Source organism: Pseudopodoces humilis, chromosome 7, assembly GCF_049639895.1.
Source record: "Pseudopodoces humilis isolate 2021_Gansu_Grassland_sample_001 chromosome 7, ASM4963989v1, whole genome shotgun sequence".
Lineage (NCBI taxonomy): Eukaryota > Metazoa > Chordata > Aves > Passeriformes > Paridae > Pseudopodoces > Pseudopodoces humilis.
Window position 1 is genome coordinate 1,065,957 of NC_142206.1, and position 19,206 is coordinate 1,085,162.

At 42.9% G+C, this 19,206-nt stretch overlaps 1 protein-coding gene across 12 annotated transcripts in view; it reads left to right on the top strand.

Moving 5' to 3' along the window:
- The window catches only part of BMAL1 (basic helix-loop-helix ARNT like 1), a 48,199-nt gene that overhangs the window by 26,867 nt on the left and 2,126 nt on the right, over positions 1-19,206 (top strand). For 5 of the 12 annotated variants that reach the window (XM_005531566.3, XM_088057473.1, XM_014260205.2 and 2 more), the window contains 14 exons: positions 129-149; positions 1,052-1,090; positions 1,424-1,465; positions 2,002-2,159; positions 3,531-3,610; positions 4,588-4,680; positions 5,664-5,781; positions 7,750-7,899; positions 9,865-10,111; positions 14,740-14,846; positions 15,186-15,336; positions 15,926-16,014; positions 16,806-16,914; positions 18,550-18,643. In XM_005531566.3, coding sequence (XP_005531623.1) covers positions 129-149; positions 1,052-1,090; positions 1,424-1,465; positions 2,002-2,159; positions 3,531-3,610; positions 4,588-4,680; positions 5,664-5,781; positions 7,750-7,899; positions 9,865-10,111; positions 14,740-14,846; positions 15,186-15,336; positions 15,926-16,014; positions 16,806-16,914; positions 18,550-18,643 — 1,498 coding nt within the window. The remainder of the gene's footprint in view (positions 1-128; positions 150-1,051; positions 1,091-1,423; positions 1,466-2,001; positions 2,160-3,530; positions 3,611-4,587; positions 4,681-5,663; positions 5,782-7,749; positions 7,900-9,864; positions 10,112-14,739; positions 14,847-15,185; positions 15,337-15,925; positions 16,015-16,805; positions 16,915-18,549; positions 18,644-19,206) is intronic. The other 7 variants (XM_014260209.2, XM_088057477.1, XM_088057474.1 and 4 more) reach the window with 6 other exon arrangements.

Consider the following 19,206-nt stretch of genomic DNA (forward strand, 5'->3'; position numbering starts at 1 on the left):
ATTGTCCTGTTTTCATTGTGCTTTTCATTTCAAATAGAATATGAATTAGCTTGAGAATTTCAGCAGAAAATGTAAGATGTTGTTCTTATTTCCTATATATGGTGTACTTTATTTTTCTTTCTTTTCAGACTCGATGGCTTTCCTTTTGAGTAAGTATAAATATTTCAGTAATTGGTTTCACTTGGAAAAAGATGCCCAGTGTTTTTTCCCTGCCTTTTGCTTCCATAGACTTAAAATTCATGCGTAGAAATTAAACCAGAATGAGCAGGCCTAGGAATATCCACTTAAGCACAGTTGTACAGATTTACATAAATCAAAACATTCTCTTCCTAATTGTCTTGTCTAAAAAAAGATGTGTAGTCAAGGGCATTTAGCTTTTTTTATCAAGTACAACTATGAGAAGTTACACTTTCCTCTCCTGCTTAGTTGTGCACATGTGGCTGCAATATTAAATGTAATAAGGGGGGATTATTTCTATTCTTTGTGCTTCTTTCCTTATTTCTTTTCCTCATGTTGAAACAAAAGCAAGCCAGGTATCTACACTGGAGGTTGTACTAATTTCCAGTGTGCCTGGTTAGCTTCACACAGACTTTTATTCTCTCCATGCATGGGGCCATCTCCAGTGGTGTGTTAATTTAGTGTATTACCATTTTCTACCCCAAAATCAACTACTGTAAGGCAAACTGAGCTACAGAACATACAGGCATCTGCATTAAGTTGGGTTTTTTCCCCCCCCTCCTCTAGTTAACTGAAAAACATTTTTGTTAACAGATGATATCTTTGAACTGCAGCATGTTTTACTGTCAAACACATCAAATGGTGCCATTTAGTGAGTTCTGAAGGAGACACAACTAATTTAAGAAAATGTTTTAATGTTACAAAAAAACACCCAGCTTCCTTAGTCCTTCCAGGTTGTTGTTTTCATGCTGCTATTTTTGTATTTATGGTTTAGAGGTGGCAGGAGTACTTGGTTCTGGCTTTGTGGTAGTTGGATGACAGTTCTGCCAGCGCTGCTGGATTTGTGATGTGTTGCTTTGTTCTGTTTCTGCAGGGAAGGTATGGATACAGATAAAGATGACCAACATGGAAGGTACTGTTGATACAGTCACTGAAATCTCAGTTCTGACACAGGATCCTGACTGTGGATGCCTGTTCTCAGTGTCACTGTGGTCCCAGATTATTGCTTTGCTGGGGTGAAGCAATAATCTAAACAATCTTAGTTTAAACAACATGGAGCAGACAAGCTAGAGCATCCCCACATCTGAGGCACAGGGTTATAGAGCTGTGCTCTAGAAAGGTTAAATAAACATTCAGATTCTGAAAAAAACTGATCTTAAGGAGGATCAGTAGGATGTGAGATGCAGTGAAAGAGTTGGGTTGAGTGCTTTCAACGCTGTAACTTTGTGATGTCGTTTCTCAACAGATTGGAGTACGCAGACCAACAAGGCAGGATAAAAAATGCAAGGTAATGCTCTAAACACGTACATTTAAAAGGATTGTCTCTTGCTTTTTGCCATGTATGAATTATCTGTGCGTGTTCCTTCTGAAAAGACCTTTTTCTAGCTTTGACCTTCTCTTATCTTTCCATATCTTGCACTGTTTACATTTTTCATTCAGTTTGCATAGAGTGAAACAACTGATCTGGTGAGTTACTTGGTTTCAGTCACTTCACTGCTGTTGAAATTGAAGCCAGATAAATCTCTGGTGGTGTTACATTCTTCATCTTTCTTCTTTCAACCTCCATAGGTGGGAAAATCACTTTCCACTTGTGAAAGTGCTAGCAGTGAATCTTAATATGGGAAAACACAAACCTGACCAGCGCTGGGTGTGGTTTCTGGCAAGCCAGAAGCTTTTGTGCTGCAACCTTTCCTGTTGCTTATAACGGGTCCTTACCCAAGTAACTCCCATCAAAAGGCTGGAGAAGCTCTGCTGTCCCTTGGAGGAGGTTGTTTTTGGGCAGTGCTGCGTGTCCTGACGCTGCCCTGCTGTGTGTGTGTGCAGGGAGGCTCACAGTCAGATCGAGAAGAGGCGCAGGGATAAGATGAACAGTTTCATAGACGAGCTGGCCTCGCTGGTGCCCACGTGCAACGCCATGTCCCGCAAGCTGGACAAGCTCACCGTGCTCAGGATGGCTGTGCAGCACATGAAAACGCTTCGTGGTGAGTTGCCTGGGGCTGCAGGGCCGTTCCAAGTGGCATTTCCCCAAAGCCACGCTTTGTCTCTCCCTTTTTTTGCCAAAAAGGAGTAAGTTAGCTCATTCTGGGAAGAGTCTTCCCCTTTTCTTAGCATCTGGTGCTCACAGCTTACTCATTGATGGTCCAGTAAATACCCTGGTGTGGCTGGGGGAACTTGGCCATGAGAAAAGAATAATTTTCCACCATCTGACCTATTGATCACTGCTGCCAGCTTGCACTGCTGGGGCAGGTGGGGAGAGGAAACAAAGGGCTTGAGGGCAGTGCACAGTTAGTTCTGGTGCAGCCCTGAGCGCTGCTCTAAGCAGGCAGTGTACCAAGTTGTTGGATAGAGAGGTTGGATTGCAGGTATGATACTCCCACAGCACTTCTGAGGTTTTGTGTTTGTACCTTTAGCTCTGTGTGAAAGAGTAAAGAGTGCTTTGAAAACTCAGTTTTGGTCTTTTTCAGCCCTTGAAGGGAAACACACAGGTTTGGGAGAGTTGAGGTTGTGAGAAATCGCTGGGTGTTCCTAAAGCTTTGTTTGAGTGAATCAGTGCTTGGGTGCAATTGGTGCTGATGTCAAAAGCTTAAGCCTTCAAGAAATGCACCACTGAGAAAAAAAAAAGGGATGCAGCAAATGGTAAAAAAAGATCCTGGTGATTGTTCTCATTTCTAGGAGAGCTGGTGCCTTCAGTCATATTTAATCTCGTGGTTTTGAAAGGCTTAACTTCCCTGCCACTGTCATTTGATGGGGTTAATACTTCATAACACTTCAGTGGTCACTAATTTGACTCTTCTCTGCCTTTGTGAAGGGAATGGAATGAGAAGAATGGCTCCTTAATAAATAGCTGCCTCATTTGTTGCCAGTTTGGGGGTTTTGGAATTGTAAGATGATGTCATTGTAATGCTGTGTTTTATCTTTGGCTTGGAAGGAGGAAATTGATTTGTAAATTCCCAAGTGATGGTTTGTTTACATGAGCTCTATGTTTTACTGAGTTATAAGGAGAAGAAATAGTCTGAATGTTTTTATTCTTTATTATCTTATTTTTATAATTTCTAGTTCTGAGACTAGGCCATAAATCAAGGGCAGCCTTTGGACTCAAAAATACGTCAAGGAATACTTTTATATCTCAGAGGCATTTAATTTGCATTTCTACCTAATGTGGTACTTGTGTCTTAGCAAAAAAAAGCTTCATCCTATTTTAAGTTAATACCAGCAGAGTTCATGTTGATAATAAAACAAAACCAAATAAGTTCATTTTAAATGAACAACAGTATAAGAAGGAGCCAGAGGAAAATTGCTCATTTCAGTGTGCAGTGTTGGTGATATGGGAATTGTTTGTTTGTTTTCTTCAGGTGCTACAAACCCATATACAGAAGCAAACTACAAGCCTGCTTTTCTATCAGATGATGAATTAAAACATCTCATTCTCAGGGTATGTTCCAGCTTTTAATTAAGAGATATTAATAATATGTGACTACAGCTCTCCCAAAGCACACCACTGGTATTTTTCTGCCTTGTATCTCAGCTTAAAGATGTTTTGATTATGGAGGATAATTAAGAAATCTGGAGACTGCTTCACAGAGTCAGTGAGTTTATGATGACTAGCATTTCTTAATTTAAGCAGAAAGATTGAAGAGGGTGATTTAGATGAGAAGTATTGGAATCTTCAGTTATTGAATGTACAAACCCAAATCACATGAATTGTCTCCTTGCAGTCTTGCTGCCCTGGGTTCCCTTGCCATGATTTTCAGTGCACAGTGATACAATGAACACCTTTTTATTGAGGTCACTGATGTAACATGACTTAGTCTGGCTGCCTGTTGCTACACTGATTTACAGTGTAGTCACTAGTTAAGCTCTTCTGGTGGCCCTATAATTGCTGAAGCACTGCAGTGTCCAGGTGCAGCATAGGCAGAATTTAATTTCTGCAGCATTGTGACTCTGAAGATACATAATTGGGGCCTATTCCTGCATGCTTGTGTGTGACTGAAAGACAGTACTTTGCAAATAAGAATTAGTTGCCTCCAGGCACAGAAATAAATATCCAGGTTATGGCTGGTTTCTAAAAGAGGAGCTTTTATAAGTACAGTTAAAATAACATTTTAATTTGAAGGCATTATTAAACATAATCATAATATTATTGGACAAGACATGGGTTCTTTCTTCTCATAAAAGTTATTTTACATTCTGGGCACAATGCCCAGAATGATGCCAAAAATGTTTGCAGATGCAAAAAACCCCTTCATTGTAATTTCACATTTTTCCTGTTGACTCAGTTACCTCTAAATGTTAAGGCAGCTCTCCTAGTGTAGAAATTCTACTGTACACCAAGTGTTTTTAAAGGTTATAACGATGCAGTGAGGATGTATAACTTGGGATTTGACTTTTTTCCCCCCCACCCCCAATTAGGCAGCAGATGGATTTCTTTTTGTTGTGGGCTGTGACAGAGGAAAGATACTGTTTGTTTCAGAATCTGTCTTCAAGATCCTCAACTACAGTCAGGTATTCTTTTCCATTTTAAGTACATTAAAAGATTTGAGAGCTTTTTGATGGTTTTGCCTTTATCTGGGTATGAGAAGAGTCTGTCTTGAAAGCTGAGAGGTGTTGCAAAGAGAGAGAGCTTTTCTCTGCCATGCCTTTAGAGAAGATTGTTTCTGGTTTCCATTCAAAGCAAGGAGGTGAAAGGGAACTAAATTTAATTCACTGATAGATGCATCCTGCTCAAGGATTTACTCTCAGGCTTGCAAAAGCATTACCTGATTGGGAGTGTAAGCAAATATTGGAACATCAGTCTGGGGTTCTTCCAGTAGCTTCCCATGCATTTTTCAGCTTAGCTTTCTTTTTATCTGTTCTGGTTTTGCTTGCATGCTTACTGATGGAAACAGGAAAGCAGTTACACCAAAGCCAGGTTTTTAATATATGCTCAACATAAGGCTTAACTTGGACAATGCATTGTGTAAATAATCTTCATTCTTTCTGTCATCTGCACTCCTCATCAAATTAAAAACCTCTGTTGGCTTCAGAAGTTTTCCTCAGCCAGACTTTAGTTAGGTATATACTAAATCTCTATTCATATGTGAATAATGAAAGAGAGCATTTGCAATTGGGATTTTGTTCACTCAAATGTGTGGTAGAAGAAATAAGACTGAATAGAAACCAGAATATTTGGGGGGGGAGGAATTGAGCATGCCAGTTCTGCAAAACTCGTACTGAAAACGATGACGGAAATTACTGTGTAATGTAGTCATAACTTCAGTACACAGAGAAGAACCTTCCATCAAATCATAGAATCATAAAATTGTTTGTTTGGAAGGGACCTTTTAAAAGTCATCCAGTCCAAACTCCCTGCAATGAGGCTGGATCTGGATGTTTGATATTCCTTGGTTGCACCTATATGCAAAGGGATTGTTCATACTGGATGCTAAAGTGAAGAAAATATTCTGAGCCATTATTTTACTTTTTGACTGAATGTTCAATCTCTACAGAATGATTTGATTGGTCAAAGTTTATTTGATTATCTCCATCCTAAAGACATTGCCAAAGTGAAGGAGCAGCTCTCTTCTTCTGACACCGCGCCACGAGAAAGACTCATAGACGCAAAAAGTGAGTGTTACCAATTTGGGGAAAAATGTCATCTAGAGTCACTGCTGCTGGGGCTTTGCCTCTTGTCAGATGTGGGGAATGCTGTCTGGAATGTCTCAGGCCAAGGAAGTTGTAGCTTAAAGACAGGAAGAAGCAATAAAAAGAAAAAAAACACATGTGAAAGGGGTACCTGGAAGCTGTTTGGTTTGGCATGCACTGGCACAGAGGCATTGCTGGAACTGGCTTCACCTGTGAGGTGTCCTCTCTCTTCCAGAGAGAGCATTTGAACATGTGAAGCCTCTCTTCTAATCCATCATTCTAAATGGTCAGAATACTCTCAGTATTGTCTTGGTGGTCCTTACCTGTCAGCCAGGATAGAGGATTCATTTGATTTATCTACTTATTTATTGCTGACTGCCATCAATGACCCAGCCTTTCTCTCAGAAGGTTTTTAACTCTGGAATCATTTCCTGCCATCTCTCTTAGCTCTGTTCCACTCTGGTATTTTGAAGTAGTTCTGTATCTCTGCTGCTCTTGGGGTGAGTGGGTGTTTAATTCCCTCTCATAACAAGAGTCTGCACTGCTTAAGTGGAAGGTGGAATCTTACAACCGCAGATTTCCAGGTCATTAAGTCTCATGCTTGTCAGGAGCAGAAATCTCCTGGATCTCAGCTCACAGAAGCCACCAGCTCAACTTCAGGAACTGAAGCTGAGAGAGATCATTCGAGGGCAGGGAGCCTGGAGGCTTCAGCAGAATCAGCTGAAGTTTTTTCTGGCTCCTGGTTTCATCGGTTGTCAAGCATGAATATCCAGTGCTGCCTCCTGGTTTGCTTTTTTTTTCTTTTTTTTTTTTTTTTTTGTATGCCTCTGACAAAGTTAGGGCAAAAATAAATACTATGAATTACAGTCTTCCCATCTGCTATGATAGACGGATTGGTAGAATTTCAAGAAGTCATACTGGTGAAGAGTATGAGGATGTATGCACGTATTTATTTTTGTCTCGGCATGAGTAACTCAGCACAGCTTGTACTCACACCACGGGGGAGCAGTTTGGAGGGCATGTGGTGCAGGGCAGCCTGACCTCCTGGAGATCACCTCACTCCAGTGGAATTGTAAGGGAGCCACATTTCCCACTCAAACACTGGAATTGCTCTCTTCCTCCTTATGTTAGAAGCTCACAAGGCCTGGGAAGTTGATGTTGACAGCTGCCTGATTTTACATATCCCCGTGCAGGCCTGGCAGGGGGTGGAAAAGTGGGATTTCAATCCTCCATCGGCTCTTGGAGCACTGGCCTTGCTGATACCTGTGCTCCTGATGCATGCCATGGGAGCATTCCATGGCTTCCCAGAGCCCTGCTGGCACCTGAGGGATGGCTTTTGGTTGGTTTTCCCACAGAAAAATAATCCACTGTGGGAATATGGTAAAGGTCAGGATTTGTTGTCAGGGCATGTCCGTGTGCACTAATTTCTGCAAGGCAGGAGAGACTTCTGAGACATGACTGGAGGTCTTGGGGATTTGCAGTTCCCGTGTGGGTCCCTGCTACCTTTTTTCCTCCTCCTATCCCTGCCCTGTCATGGGGCTCTTTGGCTCTGTGTGTTTTCTGGGAGGGTGTTGTGATAGAAAAGCGCCAGTCTGAAGGGCCAGGAGCTTCCTGAGTGACTGTGTATGGAATTCTGCTCTGGTTATGGAGAAGTAATCTCTATTTTTAACCAGTTCAGAGAAATGGCAGTGTTTATCACGGGCCTTGTGTGGAATTGTCCAGTCTCTTGCACTCAGAGCCCCGTGTCCTCGAGCTCTCCTCAGTGCTGTACCAGCAGAAAGCGCAGTCAGGAGCGGCAGTGTGCTGTGGTCAGCTGGGTCCTGCCCGCTCACACACCCCAAAACCTCAGAAACAGGAGCTGCAAGGCCCAATGAGGTGGAAGCAGTGTGGGGTGGGGTTTGTGGGGCAGTTCTCTCTGCAGCTGACCCTCCCTCCCTCGCTCTTGCACAGCTGGACTCCCGGTCAAGACGGACATCACGCCCGGGCCCTCGCGGCTCTGCTCCGGAGCGCGCCGCTCCTTCTTCTGCAGGATGAAGTGCAACAGGCCCTCTGTCAAAGTAGAAGACAAGGATTTCCCTTCAACCTGCTCAAAGAAGAAAGGTAACCTTCATGCTTCTATTACCAAGGCTGTCAGGATTTTATTTATTTTTTTTTTTATACTGCTTGTTTGCAGTGGTTAAATTTTTTACGTTGATCGATGTTTCTTGTTAAGATTCTGAACTATGTCTAGGTGTGTTACTTCTTCAAGCTCCTCCTCGTTCCCCTGAAGTATCTCTTACACACCTGTATCAGCATTTAAAGCTAAATTCTCCACTCTGCTTTCTTTCAAACTTTGTCAGGCAGTTTGTGCCAACAGTTCTGGGGGGTTTTGCATCATCTCCAGCCATCGGTCAGATCACGTTCGGTCTCCACCACCTGGCCAGTGTCTCCAGTAAAGGGGAGTGCTCCTTGTTCTCTGCTCCATATTTGCCCAGTGATGTGGGGATGGATATCCACCTCAAAAAATGAATGTAATTCTAAGTTCATCTGTGGGTTTGGTACCTTCTGGGTACTGGAAACCTGGCATTTCTACACCTGGAATATTTGCTGGTAGCATTAGCAGTGGTGGTAATGTTTTTTATCTGCAGGCTATTACTCTGGGCACGTTGAAATGTATATTTAGCCCAAATGTGAAGGTTTCTTCTTTGACTACTGTGAATTTGGTGTTAGTCAAAGTGAAAAGACAAACAGCAAGAGGACAGAGGCCGTTTTGGGGTAATCTGTGGAACACACCAAACTCCCAACTCCCTGTGAGGTTCAGGCTCAGCTTGGATGCTGAGGAGGTTGGTTTGTGTAGCTGGGATAAGCCTTTTACTCCACCTCCCCACGAAAGTCATTTTCCTTGGAGTTTGCAGGCCTGCTCGGTGCTGAGGAATAGGAATTCTCCTCTTGGATACTGACTTTTGCTGGCCACTGCAAAGTCTCCATCATCACCCCTGTGTACAGCTGTCCCCTGTACACCCCAGGCAGTGTGTGCTCTGCCAAACCAAATGGGTTTTGTAGGAGCCTCAGGGTAAGATGGAAGAGGTTTTCTATTTATTAATCTACTAATTCCTTCATACATACATTTGGGTAATTTGCCTCCTTTGCTGAAATAGTAAGATGTGATGCAATTTCTGCTCAAAATTTCCAAGAGCAACCTTGGTCTGAGCTATGTGATCCTTCAGCATAAACAGCAGTTTTGCCAAGAGAAATTGTTTATTGGATTATCTGAGATTAGCTGCATTACAGCAGGAGTGCTGAAAAATCCCTCCCAATCTCGGAGTCATTCGAGCTGGAAAAGGTTTCCAAGGGCATTGAGGCTTTGACCAAAGATCCCCTCACCAGCCAGGTGCTGTGTCACTTCTTGAACACCTCCAGGGATGGGCAGCCCCTTCCAAGGCTTGACAATCCTTTCAGTTGTCACTAGAGAAATGGGAGCAATGGGTTCAGTCACAGCAGCAGAGTTTTTCAATCCCATGGAGGCAAAAGCCTTTATTTCAGGGTTTTATGAGGTGTTCTTATACAGGTTAACCTGACTGGGACAAGGAACAACACCTCTCTCATCCCACTGGTGGGACAAGAGAAAAACACCTCTAGAACGTCTGTACAACATTGTTTTGAGAACCAAGACCTATTTACAGAAAGCAGTCCTTGAGAGAGAAAAGTTTCCCAAAAGCCTTTCCCTTGTGAAACAGATCAGCCACTGAGAGGCTGAAAAGCCTCTCAGGCTCAGAAAATCGTGTCCAGATTGAGTGAGGAAAGTGCTGCAGCCCCAGGCCGTGTCCTCTCATCCTGAGCCACTGTCTGGGAGGAGAGGCCGATCCCCACCTGGCTCCCCGCTCCTGTCAGCCCATTCTAGAGGGTGACAAGGTCCCCCCTGAGCCTCCTTTTCTCCAGCCTCAACACCCCCAGTGCAGAGCATCCCAAATTCCCCAGGTAGGAGAGGAGCTGTTGTTGGCAGAACGGAGCTGAAGTTCTCCAGAGCTGCAGCCACGACCCAACCCCTTCTGTTGGTTGATTTTCCCTTCCCTTTTCCCTTGGCAGCAGACCGCAAGAGCTTTTGCACGATTCACAGCACGGGCTACTTGAAAAGCTGGCCTCCCACCAAGATGGGGCTGGACGAGGATAACGAGCCAGATAACGAGGGATGCAATTTAAGCTGCCTGGTTGCCATCGGGAGGCTCCATCCCCACGTGGTGCCGCAGCCGGCCAACGGCGAGATCCGCGTCAAGCCCACGGAGTACGTGTCCCGCCACGCCATCGACGGCAAGTTCGTCTTCGTGGATCAGAGGTCAGCATCCCCCTGCCAGCCACAAGGATCTTTGGGAAAGAAATAAGTAAAAAATGTTTAGAAAAATTAAATAATAATAATAAAAAAAAAAAAATTAAAAAAAAAAATAAAAAAAAAAATAATTAAAAAAAAATAATTAAAAAAATAATTAAAAAAAAATTAAAAAAAAAATTAAATTTAAAAAAAAATTTAAAAAATTAAAACAAATTTAAAAAAATGTAAAGAAATTTTAAAAAATTTAAAAAAATTAAAAAAAGATTTAAAAATTTTGAAAAATTTAAAAAAAATTAAAAAATTAAAAAAAAAATTTAAAAAATTTAAAAAATTAAAAAAAAATTAAAAAAAAATTTTAAAATTTTTCAAAATTAAAAAAAATTAAAAATTTAAAATAATTAAATAAAAAAATAAAAAAAATTTAAAAAATTTTTCAAAATTAAAAAAAAATTAAAAGTTTAAAATAATTAAATAAAAAAATAAAAAAAAATTAAAAAAATAAAAAAACATTTAAAAAAATTTAAAATAATCAAATAAAAAAAAATAAAAAAAAAATTAAAAATTTCAAGCTTTTTTTTAAAAAAAAAGACAAAATGAAAAGAAAAATTCAAAGTGAGTTTTTAAAAAAAATTAGTTTTTTTTTTAAAAAAAATTACAAGATTTAAAAATAATCCAAAATAAGTTTTAAAATATTCAGGTTTTTTTTTGAAGTGCAAAATTTTATAGAAATCCAAAATAAATTTTTAAAAAAATCATTTTTTAAAAAAAATTACAAAATTTTAAAAAATTCAAAGTAAATTTTTTAAATATTCAAAATAAATTTTTTAAATATTCAAAATAATTTTTTTAAATATTCAATTTTTTAAATAAAATTTTTCAAAATAAAAAAATAAAATGTTAAAAATTTTCCATTTTTAAGAAAAACTCCAAAAAAAATTTAATTAATTAATTTAATTAATACTTTTAATTTCTAAAAGTTTAAAAAATTTAAAATGTTTTTAAAAATTTAAATAGATATTTTTAATTTTTTTAAAAAAATATTTTCAAAAATATTTGGGGAAAATTTAAAATTTTTAAAAACAGTTTAAAAAATTTTAAAAAATATTGTAACAAATTGTTTACAATTTTAAAAAATTAAACAATATTTCTACACATTTTCAGAGCTTCTTAAAAAAAAAATCAGTATAAAAATAAATCTAAAGTAATCAATATATTTTATTTCTTCTCAATGCTCTCTTCTGTTTGTTTGACACTTCCTGAGAACCAGAGAGTCAGTAGTAAATTTTTTCTTGGTGTCCTGGTTATTTTCAAGGTTTTCTTATTCAGATAGGATATTCTAGAATTACATTAAATCACCATTATCTATTTAACAGAACTCTCTGAGTTATTCTTACCATTGTCAGTTGGTTATAAAAGCATTAATTACTTCTGCAACAGTTAATACACAGCACACAGTCTTCATTTCAGTATTTTGCAAGAGTCTAAACTGCAATATATTTATCACACCAAAATACATAAACTACACAGGGCCAGGGAATTTGCCACAAATTACATTTTATCAAAAGCAGTTAGAAGTGATTACAAATTGTACTATAGCAAAATAATTTGCAAAAGTCAGTATGTGCTGGCAAAAGCCGATAACTGCAGTTATTTATAACTAACAACTTCCACCCTGGGGCACTGCCTCATGGACAGCTTTCCTTGCAGCAGTGAAAATAAAAATAAAATTGCTGCCCTTTTTTAGCTTTTTTACTGCAAGCTGGGCTGGCTTTTGAGGTGCAGCTCGAAGCTGTTACTACACATTTATTCAGTGTGACTGATGAAATTTAAAAAAAAATCCCCCAAACTTCCAAGAACGTGGCAGAAAAACGCCAGGATGGTTTCTGCCAGCTCCTGGGAGCGGGGGGATTATGAATGTGCGTAATCTTCAGAAGAAAATGTTTGGAAACTGGACCCTGATTGCTTGCTGTGTTGCTTGCAGCCTCCTGCAGATGCAGAGGTTGAGTTAAGAGGCTGCAGAGCTGGGTTAGGCTTTGCTGGCACGTACACTTATGTAACTGTTTACTAGGACACGTTCTGCTGCCTCAGTGCTCCTCCCCGTGACCCTGTGTGCCTGCAAGGAGAGCTTTTCACAAGGGTTATCTCTTGGAAACCTTGTGCCCCTGTGCTATCTGCTTTCAAACACACATCTCTTATCTAAAAGGCTCCTTCTTTCCTTTCCCAAAAGAAAAGGCTTGGATTTTCTTCACTGGCAGGCACAGGTGGCCTGAATCTTTCTTGAAAACTGCTGGGTGGTGGAGGGCAGAGGAGGAGGAGGCTGCAGGGTGTTGATGGAGAGGTTCCTCTGGGAGGGGGTGTGTGCTTCCCTTCCTTGGCACCAGGGATTGAGGCTGCCCAGATGAGGCTGTTCCACTTTCCCTCTGCCTTTGGCTCAGCTGCTTCAGACACAGAAAAGCCCCAAACTCCTGACTCTGACAGAACCTGCTGGAATTGCTTTCAGGGGAGACTCAGCTGGGCTTTAGTCCCCTTTAGAGGACAGTCATGGGAGGAAGTGCAGTATGGAGAATATGCATTTATTTTTTTTTTATGCTATCTGTTTTGGGGTGGTTGGATTTGTAGGTTTTGGCTAGGTTTGGTGGGTGGTTTTGGTTTTAATTTGATGGAAAGCTCAGAGCTGGTGCTCACTCTGGGAGCTGGGGGAGCACTTGTAGCTTTCTGTTGCTCACAAAATGCCATTCTGTCTTGTTTATAGACAAGTTTTATTTTCAGAAGATCAGGCATATTCCCCTGATGTGTAGTTCTGAGGCATTTCTAAAATAATGAGACTCAGGAAATGTTGACCCATTGGATTTAAACACGTATGCTTTTATTGAATTGCTTTCCAGCTGTTGTTTACAGTCCTTGGGACGTCTGTGATACTTCAAAGGGCTCTTTGAAAGGGAATTTCTTTAGAAGAAAGCCTCATCTGTAGGCCTGAAGTTGACATCCAATGATCCTTGCTTCTCCTGGAGAATATTTAGGCACCTGTAAAAGCTGAAAACCATTTATTTTCAAGTCAGGTTGTTTTGTTCCTATAGGCTTGCTCTGTTCATTTATCATTTGTCCAAGGAACTCAGGAAAGAAACACTTCCTAAATTCCCTGTGCCCCTTTCTGTCCTCATGGACTGCATGATTCCTGGAGAATCCCAGCTGTGGATTAGGCAGCCACAGCCAGGGAACTGCTTAACAATTCACTGCTGGAATGGCAGCAGAGTTTTAAAGAGAATCATCTCCCCTCTTTCTTATTCAGGGCTTCTAATTGGTCTGCATGGTGAATTTGAGAGTAAAATTAAGTTTATTATCTATGCAGATGCCATTCAGGATTCAGAGCTGCTTTGTTAAGTAGGAGAAGCGAGCTGAGGAAAAAAAGGAAATACAGGATGAAATTCCAGAAGGACCCAAACAGTTTCCTCCCTTGCATAATAGAACATGGTCAGATATTGAATGCACCCAGTCTATTGATGTCTGCAATTTGGTGCAGGTTCTCCTTTCCACAGCACCTGTTCATCCTGCAGTGGGAGGAAAAGGGTGGACAAATTCCCTGCTGCTGCCTGTGTGTCCCACCACAGCAGTGCTGCCAAAAGCCTTGGCTGCTGAAGTTCTTGGGGAAAACACTCAGAGAAGCTTGACTTGGTTCCCAGCCCTTCCATTTTCAGGACAGGTGTGGTTTTGCTGCTTGGTGGTTCTCTGGGAGATTGCTTTGCTCAGTTTGCTTGGAGTTTTAGGTGTCCTGGGATAAGGCTCACCAGACAAAACTCAGCTGGAATTCTTGTTTCCTTCTCCAAGGGCGTCAGCTCTCCCTGTCAAGGAGGGCTTGGGGTGTCCTCAGCTGCTGCTGAATTCTCCTGCTGTGTTTGGGAATGTACAAAAATGCCCCAGATTTTTGTGCTGCAGCTTTTCTCTTTCTGTTCTCATTCATAATTGCTAATATGTACTAATTTCTACATTTTATAATATTTAATTTGGGCTTTTTTGAGATTCCAGAAGAGGTGTTGGTCTAGGTTTTTTCCTTATTGCCCTTGGTGTTTAACTTGCACTGAATACTTTGGAATTGTGACACTTACTTCAGTTTCTTCAAGGATCAGTTTCTTCAAGGAACTGTCGCTTCTCCCTCAGGAATTTTTTTCTTCTAAGCAATATACAAAATCCAAGTTGAGTTTGGTGTGGTGCTGTTCTGTCCCACCCTTGGGTTCTCCAAACCTTTGATGTCAGTTTTGCAGTGGCACTTCATGCAGAAAGCTTCATGTTACCTTGTGGCTGCTACAAGGCCCCTTTTTTCAGGCTTAAATCCCCAAAATTACAGCAAATCTGCAAAGCTGTTCAGAAGGTCTTACATCCCCTCTGGTAGGTCAGATGTAATGCCTGAGGGCTCTGGCTCTTAGGTACTTTTTTAATTACCTGAGAATTTAAAGTAGTGTTCTCAAGGAATTTATTTTTTTTTTTACCTTCTAAGCTGAAAATTCCCTTTTGCATTATTTGAGCCTTACCCAGCCTCGGTGTGAGCTTTAGGAATCTCTGGCTGATACCTCAGCTTGAAAAGATTCTTTTATTTTTTTCTTTCTCTTTATTTTCTTCCTCTCCCTCCCTTTCCCCAGGGCAACAGCCATCCTGGCATACTTACCCCAGGAACTTCTAGGTACTTCGTGTTACGAGTATTTTCATCAAGATGATATAGCACATCTTGCAGAATGTCACAGACAAGGTACAGTTATTAATAATTCAGCAGAGAAATTTTGTTCAAAGTATTGGGAGCAGTTGTTGTGTGTTAAGGAAACCAAACAGACTGGAAAAGATTTGGGTATTGCTGTTTGCAAATGCTTTAGTCGAGAGCATTGTGCTGGATGTGCCAAGCACTGTGATTATTATGGATTTGCATGGATTTGTAGGGAATATTTGAGCTTCAGGATGGGTGGGATGAGGGAGGAATAGCATTTTTCTTGAGGGATGTGGGGAGGAATAAACTGGCTTTTCCCTGACAAGGGCAGTGTTGATGTTGTGGTGCCTGCTTGACACGAATGACTTGCTTTCTGCCTCTCTTCAGTTTTGCAGACAAGAGAAAAAATCACGACTAACTGCTACAAGTTTAAAATAAAAGATGGCTCTTTTATTACGTTGCGGAGTCGCTGGTTCAGTTTCATGAACCCTTGGACCAAAGAAGTAGAATACATTGTCTCCACAAACACGGTGGTTTCGTAAGTGCTCTTCCCTCAGCCTGGGAGTGCCCATGGCTTGGCCCTTTTCTCCTGGGAGATTTGACCTAAAATACGTGCACACCTTCTGTATCTCAGTGGGTGTCTTCTCCAGATAGCACCCTGGGGAGAGGGGGTTTGGTTTAACAGTTGCAGTAATTTAATTTCTGTTAAATTGTTAAAGCTTGCAGAAAATAGAAATATTTTCTTGCTTGGGGCAAAGCTGGGATTTGGTCTCTGTGGGGACTTAAGGGACGTGCATTTCTTTGCTTTGGCAGGTATTTCCCCTCCCCTTTTCCTTCCTCTTGAGGTGACTTCTCAGCAGAATAATTGCTGTAGAGGAGCTGTGTGCTGAGAGGAGCTGCTGGGGTCCAGCTCTGCACACGTTGGGGTAGAACAGGGCGCTTGATTCCTGTTGTTAATCCAGCCCTGGTGTCAGCCACAGGGGTGACACTGACTCACACACTGCTGAAACCCTGAAGCACCCCATGCCAAAGCTCTGGCTGCATGACTTGGCTTTTAATCACTTTATTAGGGTTTTCTACCTGTAGGGTTTTCTCTGACTGACTTTTCTAACCCTCGCCCTCCGCAGCACGGCGGTCCTGGACAGCGGGGACGCGGCCTTTCCCCAGCTGGCAGCGTCCCCCCACAGCATGGACAGCGTGCTCCAGCCTGGAGAAGGTAACTCCTGTGCTCAGGGAATCCCTGCCTGGCCTCAGCTCCTCCTGCCTGCACACCTGGGCTGCCCTTCTGCACTGCTCAATAGCCTCAGGAAAATCAGGTTTAGCTCTGAGCCGCACCTGCTGAGGGCTGCTGTTGTTAAAAATGCATTTCCAGAGGCAGGATTCTCCATTTACAATTATCCACACTGAGGCCTTTCCTGCCCTCTCAATGTGGGCTCTTCTCTGCTTGGAGTGTATCAGGCTCCTTCCTGACAACCTCCCAAGTGCTGTGCAAGTGTGAAATCACATCACAGCACCGGCTCCCAACTTGGTCAGACCTCACTTTTCCTTCCACTTTGAGATTCCTGCAGTTACCTGCCAGGGGCTTTCTTTGCAGTCATCCCATATTGAATGGAATATTCTCTGGCAAGTTGTTCACAAAAAGCAGAGAACAGATGCTGTGTGTGGAGAAGAGCCTGTTTGGGCAGAGGGCAGGTCTGACAAGGCCATTCTGTAGCAGCTCTGGACAGGAGGGAGCACCAGGTGCTGAATTCTGAGAGAGAACAGCCAGATTCTAAAAGAGTTGGGGTCTGTTCTGCCCCTGCTGGCACAGAGGGACATTTGAGACCCAGCACAGCTCAGTGCAAGCCAAAACTTTCCATCCATCCATTTCCATCCACTCACCAGTTGGTGGAACTGCCAATAAATCCAGTTCAGAAGGTCCTGCAGCTCCTCAAAGCCTAAATACAATTGCCCTGTGGAGAAGGTTTGGAAGCTTTTCTCTGACCTTAAAATTCCTGCTTGTTTCAGGTGGCCCCAAAAGGACCCATCCCACTGTGCCTGGAATTCCAGGTGGAACAAGAGCTGGGGCAGGTAAAATAGGCAGAATGATTGCTGAAGAAATCATGGAGATTCACAGGTGAGAGAAAATGGTGTGGAAGTTGTTTTTTCACTGCTCTTTAAGAGGAGTTAGACTTCCTTAATTTCCTCTGAAAGAACAATTTATTCAAGCTGGATAAGGAATGATCCAACTCTATTTCTCAGACAGCTCCAGGTTCCTGCTCAGCATCCCTGAGCAGTCAGCCCCCACAGGGAAGGCATCAAGTTACAGCCTTGCAGCTCCCTGTTGCAAGACTGATGCTGGCATTTTTTTTGCAGTGGTGATGATGATGATGGCCTGTTCACCAGAAACAGGAGTTAAAAAGAGCAGCTACCTAGAAAAAAATCTATTCCAGGCTGTTCTTTTCCCAGTGACTTGAGGCTGTGAGTGGCACAACCTCCAAATGCCAAAGCTGCTGACTGTGTGCCAGAGCAGCAATGTTTGTTTCTGTGCAATCCCTTCACTCTTTGGAGTTGTTAGATGTGCATGATGAGCTTGTGCAGCTCCCCTGCAGCTCTTGGAGCAAGGACACAACGCTGGGGCCTTCCCATGGCAGTCAGGATGTGGGGCTGGGCCATGCACAGGGTCACTGAGGGACTCTGGGGATCCACAGCTGCCTCTGGAGTTCTCACCTGCGTGAGCAGCTGCTTTCAGTGGGTACCACTTCATTTCTGGTGGCTAAAAATCCCTGTTCCTCACAGATCTCCTCTTGGGAACTGTTTCCTTCCCTACAAAAGGGGTCTCAGCCAGCAGCTGTGCAGTGGTAGCGATTTAACCGGACTGAGCTGCAGTGCTGAGCACATCCAGTCTGTTTCCCACAGGTTTGTTCCTGCTGCAGGCAGGAGACTCCCTCCACCCTCACTGAAGGCAGCAGCAGACCTGTCCCTAAGGCTTCATTCCTCTCTGCAGGAGTAGGAAAAAGGGGAGAGAGGAAAAGAAGGAAAATGTGGCTGAGCCAATACTTTGAAGCTTAACCATCCCTTTCAGTAGCTGTGAAACATTTAATTAATTAGCCCAAGTGAGTGTAGTAGTGCAGTTTCCACCCGTGTTTGCATTTCAGTTCGGACCCTGGGTTAGTTCCAGTCCTTTTTCAGCAGCTGTTACTATTTTCCAAAGCTGCCTTCTGTTCAGCTTTCCCAGGGGAACTCTGCCAAGGAGAAGATTCCCATTTCCATTGCTTTTCTCTGTAACTACCCCTCCTCCCTTTAGGCTGGAGATTTGTTGTCAATACATTATTCATTATTAACGATGTTTGATCAAGCTATGGAAAATGGAGATGAACAATGAGTTACAAACACTCCAGTGTCCAGTGGACTTCTGTAACAGGAGCTCACTGGAGGAGTCTGGGTTACTGTGACTGAGGCAGCTGGAACTCGTAGCTGGTGGAAATTGAAGAGAAATACTCAAAAAGGAGCCTTTCCTTAGCTGCCAGGACCTTTTCCTTCTGACTCTTCTGTGAAGGCTGCCCAGGAATAAAACAGGGAGGAAGTAAAGGCTGCAGACCAAACAGGCTGGATTTACACAGGATTGTTGGTCTGGCTGTGAGGAACACTGAAAAAGGGAGATTACAAAAGTGAAGCTCATGCTTTTGGCACCTGATACCAAAGTCAGCATTTAAAACTCCAAGTCTCTGAGTCTCTTGTACACCCATGCCCTGTTTTCTGTGTGTTTTAGGATAAGAGGCTCATCACCTTCCAGCTGTGGCTCGAGTCCCCTGAACATCACCAGCACCCCCCCACCCGACACATCCTCGCCAGGAGGGAAGAAGGTAAAAGCTTCCCCCGGTCTGGGGACGCTCAGGGAACGTGGGGTTGTGCCCAGGGAACAGCTCCTGGCAGCTGGGCTGGGAAAGCAGAGCCCAAGCGCTGCGGTGCTCACCAGCAGCAGGTCCTGGACACTCCCCTGCCCCTCAGGTTGTATTTTCTCAGCAGAGCTGCAAGGATCGGCTCTCCTCCCCTCCCTCCCCTCCAAAACCTCTCTGACACCTCGTGCTGGTGAACGCTGGAAGTGCTGCTGCTGCACGCCGGCTGTGCCCGACTGAGTGCCACCGGTGCTGCTGGAGCCCGAACCGGGCTGGTTCCGTGCTGCTGGAGCACAGACTGGGCTGGTTCCGTGCTGCTGGAGCACAGACAGGGCTGGTTCCATGCTGCTGGAGCACAGACTGGGTCAGTTCCGTGCTGCTGGAGCCCGAACCGGGCCGGTTCCGTGCTGCTGGAGCACAGACAGGGCTGGTTCCATGCTGCTGGAGCCTGAACCGGGTCGGTTCCGTGCTGCTGGAGCACAGACAGGGCTGGTTCCGTGCTGCTGGAGCCTGAACCGGGTCGGTTCCGT